The 10,515-nt window shown below is 55.9% G+C and overlaps 1 protein-coding gene across 2 annotated transcripts; it reads right to left on the bottom strand.

Moving 5' to 3' along the window:
- Positions 1–1,996: 1,996 nt before the first annotated feature.
- LGALS12 (galectin 12) lies at positions 1,997–9,806 on the bottom strand. 2 transcript variants are annotated; one of them, XM_059069980.2, is made up of 9 exons: positions 9,702–9,782; positions 7,967–8,055; positions 7,659–7,872; positions 6,673–6,792; positions 6,061–6,099; positions 5,396–5,422; positions 4,687–4,775; positions 2,897–3,047; positions 1,997–2,453 (listed from the first exon to the last, which is right to left on the bottom strand). In XM_059069980.2, the coding sequence occupies exons 1-9, from the start codon at positions 9,768–9,770 to the stop codon at positions 2,307–2,309; spliced, it is 945 nt and encodes a 314-aa protein (XP_058925963.1). In that variant the 5' UTR covers positions 9,771–9,782; the 3' UTR covers positions 1,997–2,306. The 2 variants fall into 2 exon arrangements, with proteins under 2 accessions (XP_058925963.1, XP_058925964.1); XM_059069981.2 differs by lacking the exon at positions 5,396–5,422 and having other exon boundaries at positions 9,702–9,806.
- Between the last annotated feature and the right edge of the window lie 709 nt (positions 9,807–10,515).

Genomic DNA, 10,515 nt, shown 5'->3' with positions numbered 1-10,515 from the left:
AGAGGCTGAAATTCCATGATTGAAATTAATTGCAAAAAGAAAAGGGGGGAATGTAGGGCCTTAACTATACTTACACCCCTACTTCCCTATCGATACTTTTGAGCTTTAAGCTTTTTCGGCTGGCAATAAGATACTGGAATGTCCCCCCCCTGGGCAGAAACCGTTCCGAGCAAACAGGTATGGCGGGGGATGAAACCTCGAGCAAACCAGTATGGCGGGTGATAAGAATGATTAAGCCAGAGTTTAAAGGTCGCCCTAGCCAACCATAACTCATGTGACTCAACCCCCCACCACAAAAACACGAAAATGTAAAGTAGGCATCCGACAGCTAACCAATCAAGGAACTAGAGCCAAGACCCCACTCCGGTAAATGTAAAGTAGGCATCCGACAGCCAACCAATCAAGGAAGTAGAGCCAAGTCCCCACTCCGGTCCAGGAACAAACAAACCAATGAGAAAAAAACCCTTGATATATCCACACTTTGCATAATGAAAAATGAAAGCTATAAAATGTATGTGATTCCGCTTGGGGGGGTTCCTCTTCGGCCTCCTGCGTGAGGACCAAGGAACCCCGGTGCACCGGCTCCTAATAAACCTCTTGCGTGTTGCAGCGACTCTCGACTCTTGGCGGTTCTTGGGTGAGCTGGGATCCCTCAGAGACCGTTCAGGTCTAACATTGACAGCCTGGAGAGTCGCTGTCTCCGTAACAAAAAGACAGAGGCAGGTGACTCAGATTCAGTTCAGTAGCTCACCAAGGCCACCAAGGACCCAACCATTTGACAAATCTGAGGAAAAATATAAATGCAAAGTTGGCAAAGTTCAACAAGTCCCAAGCAGGATAAAAAAGAAGAAAATCATGCAAAGGCACAGCATAACCAAATTGTTGAAAAGCAATGTTAAAGAGAAAAGTCTTAGAATCAGCTAGAGAAAAAAGACACATTAAAAACAGTAGAACAGGGCTTCCCTGGTGGCGCAGTGGTTGAGAGTCTGCCTGCCGATGCAGGGGACACGAGTTCGTGCCCTGGTCCGGGAAGATCCCACGTGCCGCGGAGCGAATGGGCCCGTGAGCCATGGCCGCTGAGCCTGCGCGTCCGGAGCCTGTGCTCCGCAACGGGAGAGGCCACAGCAGTGAGAGGCCCGCATACCGCAAAAAAGTAAAAAATAAAAATAAAATAAAAAAAATAAAAGTAAGGATAACCACTAGAAGTATAAAATGGAATTTACAACGTCCAAATCAGCATCAGAAAAAAAAGGGGGAGGGTGATAAAGAAGACTTTATCAATGCAGTAGCAAGTACGAAAGCTGAAAATATGAGGAAAAATAGCAATGGTAAATAGAAAACACAAAATAAGATGGTATAATATAAATAAAACCAAATATTCCAGGAATCACAGGAGTAGAACTATGGCCAGGCACCGTGGTCATCCCATGGAGGACACTTCCGGCCTCCCTGGCAGATAATGTGGCCGTGTGACTGAGTACTTGCCAATGAGATGTGAGTGTAAATAGCGTGTGCCAATCCCAGGTCTGGGCTTATGACATCACATGGGCCTTGTCCATATTCTCTATTTGCCTTCTCAGTGGTTGAAACCTAGATATGGTGGCTACTGAGCTTCTGCCATGCAGGTGATGCTGATGCCCTGGGGGTGCTGGGATGATGACAAGGATGACCCAGAAGGCCCATAAGGAGTAAAGTTGCCCCACTGACCTGGACGATTTTTCTGTTTAGATGAGAAGGAAATAAACATCTAAATTTTTTTTTTTTTTTTTTTTTTTTTTGCGGTACGCGGGCCTCTCACTGCTGTGGCCTCTCCCGTTGCGGAGCACAGGCTCCGGACGCGCAGGCTCAGCAGCCATGGCTCACGGGCCCAGCCGCTCCACGGCACGTGGGATCCTCCCGGACCGGGGCACGAACCCGTGTCCCCCACATCGGCAGGCGGACTCTCAACCACTGCGCCACCAGGGAAGCCCACATCTAAATTTTTAAAGCCGCTGTATTTTGGAGCATTTTCATTAGGCTACAAAGCCCTCCTCCTTGTCTGGGCCCTGAAGGAAGGCAGGGCCAAATTCCAGGCTCCTGGTGGAGGGAACTGCAGAGTTTCTGGAGCCTTCACACTCTTGTGCCCCCTTTCTGCTGTGGGGTCCAAAGCACCTGCAGACTCAGGCTCCTGGTTTCAGAAGTGAGCCAGGCCTGACATCGTGTTGACAGGTGGAGATTTTACTGAGGGTAGGAGAGTGGGGCCATCTGGTGGGGCCCTGGCTCTAGGCTGGCCCTCTTCTTCTCCGGCTGGGCCTCTGGATCCCTCCTCAGTAGTGGACGCAGTAGAGCTGGACGCTGCCACTGATTCGCAGTTCCCGCAGCCGCTCCAGGGCCTGCTGGCCCAGGCTGGTGGCCCCCACGCCCTGCCCACTGAGCGCCAGCTTCAGCTCTCCCTCTCGGCATAGGAGCAGAACCTGGGAAAGGAGGGCATGGGGCTCTGCAGGCTTCCAGACCCTTCCTTGCCTGCCTGATGCCCCACCTGGCAAGGACACAAAGACTGGACCCGTGGGGCACCCAGTGGTGGAAAAGACCAGGACTAGGGGCCCAGCTCATCATCAGCCCTTCCACAAAGATCTGCCCAGGTCTTGGCCTCAGTTTCACCATCTGTAAAAGGGGTCATTGCTCTCCCTGGACGAGTGGTCTCAACCTCAGCGGCACACTGGAGTCATTAGGGGTGCTTTTTGATAATGCTGAGGTCAGGGCCCTCCCTGATTAATGAAAGAGGGGTTTCTGGGCATGGGATCCCCCCCAGCGGGCACTGGCTTCCCTGCTGCCCCGACGCACCCCCAGTCTCCTGGACGGGAATGCAGCTCTGCACTCCACCCCAGAGGGACCAGGCATCTTGGCTCCCACCCACCTCGAAGAATCGCTGTGGGTAGAAGAGGAAGGGGGCCAAGATCAGTTTCTTCCGGCCCCAGCGGGAGACCCAGGCCAGAGTTCTGTCTGCGAAGGAAGCCCTGAGCATCACAGGAGCGTGGGCGGCCTCGTCCAGCAGACTGAGCGTGAAACTGTGGAAAGGGGCCGGAGAAGGGGCTTGAAGGCTTGCTAAGTGCCAGGTGTGGTGCTAAGCCTTGATGCTGGGGGCCCGGGGCTGACTTAACCTGTAGAAATGTTCTGGCTGGTCCACGGTATTCTTCAACTTTAAAGTAATACCCTTTTTAAAAATTGAGAAAGTTTATATAAAAGATAGCTTTCAGCTTCCCTTTTAAAATAATTAGAAGATCTGGCATCAGAAGATCTATGGAAATATTCTTTCCACTTCACCACATTCCCAACCTGCTGCCTCACTGTTTATGTGACCTGCCTGGCCTCTGAGGACACGTGAATTCATGGCCCTTGAGAGAGAGCAGCAAATTCATCAGCTGTGTCACTAATAATAGCCATGTGAATTGAGCTAAGATGAGCACCTGGTCTCCTGTCTCCAAGCTTGGGGAGGAGTGGGGGTTCTTTCCTTCACTGGGAACTTTTTCATTTTCCCTGTAGAGTGGGATTATCTTTCTCCTTTTTTTCTGATGGGGGAACTCAGCACTCCAGGCTAAGAGAGGTGTAGTGACTTGCCCAAGACCACAGTTTTTAAGAGGCAAAACCAGGAATCCAATCCAGTCATGCCCAGCTTTGGAGGCTTATGCTATCCAGGGCTGTGCTGCATGCCTGCCCATAATTCACAGGCCTGACCAAGAGCATGCAGGGCAAGGGTTAGTGAGGTCAGTGACTTCAAAACCAAAAAGGGCGTAGGGCAGGGAGAACATAGGGCACTAGCCTTACTTCCCTGGCCCTCCGCCAAAAGAATTCTGGTATCACCACACTTGTGGACCACTTGCTATGTTCCTGTCACAGTTCTCCGTATTTACACCATCCCTGAAGCTGGCACTATTTTTATCCCTTTTTACAGACAGGGAAACTAAGGCACAGAAAGGAAAAGTAACTGCTGTGAAGTTGCACAGGTTTTAAGTGTCCTCAGCAGAAGTCAAACCCCGGAAATCTGGCCCAGAAAAGTCATGAAATCCAATGCAATTCCAGAAAGAAGGAAGGGAGGAGGGAAGGAAGGATGGAGGGGAAGAAGGAAAGGAAAGAAGGAAAAGGAAAGAAACAAAGAAAGGGAACGAGAAAGACACGTGTCTAACTGGCTTGGAATCCGCAGGTTTGGGAAATGAAGCAGGAGCACCCCCTATGGGAGACGTCAGGAAGCGTCCACTTGGTTACTGAGTCCCTCCAAGTCCCCACCTCCCGGCACTGGGCCTCTTCTCTGGGGTCGCCTGGCTGTGTTTTCTAAACCAGGGCACTGTGGGAGGTCACATCTTCTCTCTGGGTTTCAGCCTGTGCCTTTAAAGGGCCTTTCCTGAGGCTCCAGCTGGGACCTGCGGCGAGAGGCTGGTTGGCCTGACCATATGCACAGGCAGGGAAGATACTCCCAGAGTGGGAGTTGCTGGTGCCACGAAGGCACCAGAGCCCTGGACCCAATCCCAGATCAGAGACTTTCACAAGCTCTGCGAACTTGGGCAACTTACTTCTGCTCTCCGCTCCTCTGTTTCCTGATCTGGAAGATGGGGATTAAGTAGTGGTGCTGGAGGTTAAAGCGGTGATGCTTATCAAGCTTGTGCCTGGCACAGAGATGCTCCTCCTTTTCCCCTCCTTCTGCATACTTACTCCTTTGGCTCTGGCAAGACCAGCCCCCTCACTATGATGACCTGTCCGGGCCAGAGACCCTGGGGAAGGGTACGCGAGCAGGGCACCTCCTGAAGGAACACGGGAAATGTCTGAGTGGGGCACTCACACAGGGGCTCGGGGAGGGATACTGCCCCTAGGAGCTGCTTCATGGGCTGCCCTCAAGGGCCAGGGAGCCCCGGGGCTGGTTAATCTCTGCCTCTGGGCCTGAAGCCAGGAGGAGACAGCTCCGCTCCGTTATTAAACACCTACTGCAGGCCTGTCTCCAGTACTCGGCTCTCTCTGGCCTCCCCCGCACCGGCCCAGCCCCCGTGCTCGGAGTCCCTAATGCTGTGCTCCAAACTGTAATGGCTCATTCATTGGTCTGCCCCCCCTACCAGCCTGTGGGCAGCTGGGGGGCTGGGACTGATTCGTCCCTCCATCCTAGAGCCTGGCTCTGGGCCTAGCACAGGAGAGTATCAGATAATTGTGTGCAGAACAAATGGAGAAAAGGTAAAATGAAGCTGGAGCTTCAGCCTGAAGTCGACTGGCCCACCCACAGCCTGCAGTTTCCTAGAAAGGAGGGGAGACCCTGATGCTGAGGCCATCTGCCACCAGCATATGGGATATGAGTGAGAGGGGGTGCCCTCCCTCTCCTGACGGAGCAGGTGAAAGACTGTCCCTCTGCCAGGCCGAGGAGGAGGTCACTCACCAGGCTGGGGCTCTTCAGCAGGAAAGGCTGTCAAGGAAAGAAAGAGGGGACATGGAGGCCACATGGTGTTTGCTCATTGAAAGGGAACCTCTTGATATTATTCTTAAAAAATGGGGATGTTTGGGGTCTGCCCCTCTCCGAGATAATACGGGAAAATGACTGGAACCCCAGTGGGGCCCTCTTGAATTCAGATGGACACCAGCTCTGGAATAATGCAGAAGAACTGGATGGGGGGGTGAGGCGGGGGGCGGTCCTGTCATTCACTCACTTTGTGGCTCTGAGCAAGTCCCTGGGCCTCATCTCCCCTTCTGCCCTGCAGGCCAACCCGCTACCTCACAGGGATGCTAAGAACTGAAAGCTCCAATTGGGACGGATCTTCCGATAGGATGACAGGGGCCCTGCCCGTTCCGGGAAGACAGCCTACCCCAGCCATCCTCCCGAGCTGGCGCTGGCGCTGGGAGAGGCAAATCCAGGCTCCCAGGGACTGAGGTGGGGCCAGCCGTCTCCATGGCAACCGCACAGTGAGGGAGGGGGGCAGCTGGGCTGTGCGCAAAGTGAGCGGCCGCCCAGCGAGGGGCAGGGCCCGCTGGGGGAGGAGGGAGAGCCAGTGGCTCAGCTGGTGTGGCTGGGACCGCGAGGGCCAGTCCTGCTCCCAGGAGACTCACGTGTCCAACCGGATACTCGCTACCGCCCTCCACAAATGGCTGTTAGGAGAGAGAAAAAGCAACAGGCCAGATTCGGGACCACTCAAGCCCCAGAGCTTGATTGATTTGGCTCCCACCTGCCCTCCTGTGCCTGGGAGGGGGCAGAGGCCGGCTTTGGCCTTGATGGCTCCCCCCCACCCCCACCCCCCCACCCAGGCCTTGTCAGGGCTTCTCAAACCCGGCATTTTGAACGTGCTGATTCCTGGGCCCCACCTCTGACTTACTGAATCAGAATCTCTGATGGCGGGTCTCAGAAATCTGCGTTTTTAATCAGCTCCTCAGCTGGGAATGATACCCCATGGGTCCAAGACTCCAAGTCATTTGCCTTCTGGCCACTACTCCTCATTGACCAGACCCCATGCCCAGGATAGGATTCTGCCCGAGGCTCTTGGACCCGCCTTCTGTGGTCACCTCACCCCTCCTCATGTCCAACACCTGGATGGATGCCCTCCACCTTGGCTATAATTGGTGTGACAGGGCTTCTCTGGGCCAGGAGGGGGTCCTGGGCCTGTCCAGGCATCAGGGGAAGTCAGAGGCTGCTGCCACCCAGGACTTGGCCCCAAGAGAACTTACGTTGATGTTCAGGAATCCAACGGCCGTCACCAAGACGTCTCCATATATGCCCAAGGTGTCCACACGAGACAGCGGGAGTTGGTAGCGGTAATGGAGAAAGTGCTTTCCATTTACACTCACCTAGAGAGACAGACAGACTAGGCTGGCTCAGCAGCAGCTGATGGTCCTGAGTTCATACTAACGTGCCAGGCATCCTGAACATCCTTTCTGGAATTTTCCCTCATTTAACTTCACACCAGCTCTACGAGGCAGGCATGTTTTACAGACCAGGTGCCCAGGTGCCCGAGGCTTGGGGGAGCTTAAGTAGCCTCCCCAGGGTTGGGGAGCGGGCAACTTCAGTGCCCCTCCTGGCCCCTGGCACCCCATGCTGGCCCCACTTCGCCTCTCAGCTGACCCACCAGCAGCTGGCGCAGCAGCCCCCCGAGCCCTCCCCACCATCCACAGGTGAGGAGCCTCAGGAGGCTGTGTGACCCCTGTCCCACAGGTCCCGCCCTCCACGGCCGGCTCCCACCAGCTCCCCCTCCCCTGGAGAAGTCTGAAGATCTTCCTGGCCGGAGTTCACATCAGCCACACCAGCGGTGAAAGCCTTGAGGCTTCACCCTCCCTGTCCCTTCCCCCTCTTCCGTGAGATGCGGAGAATGAAAGCGCCCTCCTCACGGACTCTTGTGAGGTTGCAGTGAGCCGACATTTAAGGGGTTAGAACAGCGCCCGGCAAACTGCAGGCACCCTCTAGACGCTCCCTGTGGTGGTGGCACCCTCTGCAGGGCTGGCACCATAGGGCCTGCTGAATGCTGCCCCGTGCATCGGGCCAAGTGGGCCCAGGGCAGCTTGGAACCGGGCTTGGCGGCTCCACGGTCCTCTGGGTACTGGACTCTGTGCCCCATCCCCCCAAATACCCCTTAACACAGTGACGTGGGGAACTCGGCTGAAGGAAAGAGAAGCAGAGGACACAAGTTCTAGACCCCCTGATGTCCCCTTCCATTCACCCTCATCTCTTCATTTCCAAAGAGGAAGAGGATGAGGAAGCTCGCTCCTTTCGGCAGGGCCAGATGGGGCCACCGAGCCTCGGCTTGCCAGCGCCCACCGTGCAGGGTGTTGCAGATGACGTGCGGCTTGGTGGTGTGGAAGCGAGGGTTGAAGTGGATGGCGATATCTGGCCGGGGGTGCAGGCTGCAGCCGCACTGGAAGTCCACCTGGAACCTAGGGGAGATGAGGCCCCCAAAGGGCACCTCCGGTCAGAGACTCCCGGAGACCCTGAAGGTAGAGAGGAAGCCCTGTGGAGCTCTCTCCTTACCTGCGTGCATTTAGAGGGACCGCTCCCTGGAGCACGACCATCTTGCCCGCTCGCAGGCCGCCCAAAATTGTCGTGACATAAGGAACCACCTGAACAAGGGGAGAAACCCATCCATACGGGGTTGAAGAAAGGGCCTAGGGACCCCTGGGTCGGGGGTGGGGTGGGGAGGGAAGAGGAACAAGAAGACTCAGCTCTCCCACCCCAAACAGAAAATGTCCTAATGGGGAAAAATTAGTTTTCTCTGGAGTGTTCCGTGGACCATCACATATCAAAGCCACCCTGCACGGGCAAACCAGATTCAGCCCCACTGCCCCCTTGGAGCACCAGCCCAGCCCCTTCCCCCAGCTCCTAGGGCACAGTAGTGTCCCCAGTGAGGCTTACTGTTCCCTGGCTGCCACCCTGGCCTCTAGAAGCCTGGTGTCGAGGCTTCCCAGGGACTGTTTATTGGCCAGAGCCTGGGAAGTGGGAGGCAGAGGGTGGACAAATTGGGATCTGAGCGCCAGACCCTGATATGGGTGCCTGGAGACATACCTGATAATGACCCAGCCTACCTTCCCAGCTCACCTTTCCCCCGGCATTCCCAAAATACAGCGTACACTTTTACCACTCCTGACCCTTTCTACCCTGTGAAGTCGGCCTTGACTTTGCAGGCTCTGACACCTTCTCCAAGCACCATCCATGTGAGTGCCGGAATCATTCCTCGCCTCCCCGTGCTCTCCACTGGCATGGCTAGTTTGGCCCTTCGCCGTCTGGCTTAGAGGGAGCCGTGTGGCTGGCTGTTCATGCTGGGAGGCACAAGCCCTTCAAAGCCGAAGCCCTGTCTTTCGCTTCTACAGGCTCAGTGCCTGGCCTGGCACAGGGTGGGCTCTGAGGAGGTATGTGCAGAATAAATGTGAACATGCAGCAGGTGCACACTGGGCGGTCTCGCGACTGGGCCTCATGCGGTGTTCTCCAACGCCTAGCAGCCTTCAGAAGCCTCAACTGCCCAGAAAGAGCTGAGATCCAACAGTGTTGCCCTCCAGGTGGGATTTCGCAGCTTGCAAAGCAAGGGGCCACTGCAACCCGGGCGGCTGCTTCACCCCATCACTCAGGCACCTGGGGAGGTGTGGGAGACCCCAGGGCTGGCAGAACACCCACATCTTAGCCAGGCTCAGCGTGTCAGTGCCTCCTGCTTCCCAGGCTCTGGGCCTGGCCTGTAATTAACTGAGCCAAAGCGGTTCTCCTGGGAGGTGAGGACCAAGTAAAGAGAAAGTGAAAATTAGTGCTTATGAGTGGGAGGGTGGAGTCTGCTGGGAGTTCAGCCTCCTGTAAAGCACCGTCAGGCTACTGAGCAGAACGAATCGAGGAAACCCCCACACCATCTCTCACTTGGAGGTTCTGACCTGACTCCCAGGCTGGAGATGAGCCTGCCCTTCCTAGTGATCAATGTCCCCCCAGTGATACTACGCACCCCCCCAGACCCTCCTAGCCACCCATCGTACAGTAGGGGACGCCACTGTGTCAACAGGCCCTACTACTTTTAAAACGCAAGGACCCCGTGAACCCAACGTGAGTGGGAGTGAGCCGTCAGCCTCTTTGCTAAGCTCAGGATGGCCTTCCAGAGCCCATGCGCAGGGGCCAGGGAAACAGGACCTATGACTGAGGGCCTCTCCAGCCCCCAACCTGGGAGACTAGGCCCAGCTGGAAGGGAAGCCCTGAGACCCCCAGGAGGTTCCAGACCCGAGCGGCTGCTCACCGGGTGGAAGACTGGCGGCTGCAGGATGAAAGTGTCAGGAAGCGGATCCAGTTTTTCTCCAGGTGACATGGTGGAGGGGGAGGCCTCCAACTTGGACTGCAGATCCTGATTCCAGGAGCCCTGCCGCCACTGGACTGACTCACCTTTCCCGGCCAGATCCTAAACGCCTGGGGCAGCTCTCCCAGCTGTCAGTCTCACCTGCACCTGGTAGGGTCCTTCCTAATGGTGCTTTTGGAGCAGGTCTGGGAGGGCAGCTGCCCAGCGCCCCACCGGCTGGACTGGGTGTCAGAAGAGATCCGTGTTGAAGGGCGCGAAGCTTGTAGTAACTAACCCTCAGGGTCTGAAGCACAGAGCCCGTTGCAGAGGGAAGCCAGAGGCTGGCTCCTTTGGGGCCAGTGGGGTTTGTGATTTCCGGAGCTGCAGCCTGAGCCCTCTGGGGGTCAGAGGCAGGGGTGATGGTACACGGGGGCAGGTCCCAGGAGAAACCCCACCCCCAGCTTCCTGGACACCAAATGAGTGGCTTCCCCTCCACTCCCCACAAAGGTTTCCATCTCTCTCCCTCATTTCCCCACCCCTTTCTCCACTCTTCTCCCTTTGGCAAATTTTACAGTCCTTTGGGGCTCCATTTCAGCACTGGGTGGAAATGCCAGGGCCCGGCTGGGGTCACAAGAAAGTGGGATGGGCAGAGGTGAGAAAAGGCAGGGAGAGAGAAGACCCTCTTAGGCTCAGAAAAGGGAGAGGTGGGCAGTGGGGAGCACACAGCCGCAGCGAAGGACACCTGGGTTCTTGCTCAGCTTCTGCTCGAATGTGCTGT

Source organism: Kogia breviceps, chromosome 7 (genome assembly GCF_026419965.1).
Source record: "Kogia breviceps isolate mKogBre1 chromosome 7, mKogBre1 haplotype 1, whole genome shotgun sequence".
Lineage (NCBI taxonomy): Eukaryota > Metazoa > Chordata > Mammalia > Artiodactyla > Physeteridae > Kogia > Kogia breviceps.
This window is presented reverse-complemented; position numbering and strand designations above follow the sequence as displayed.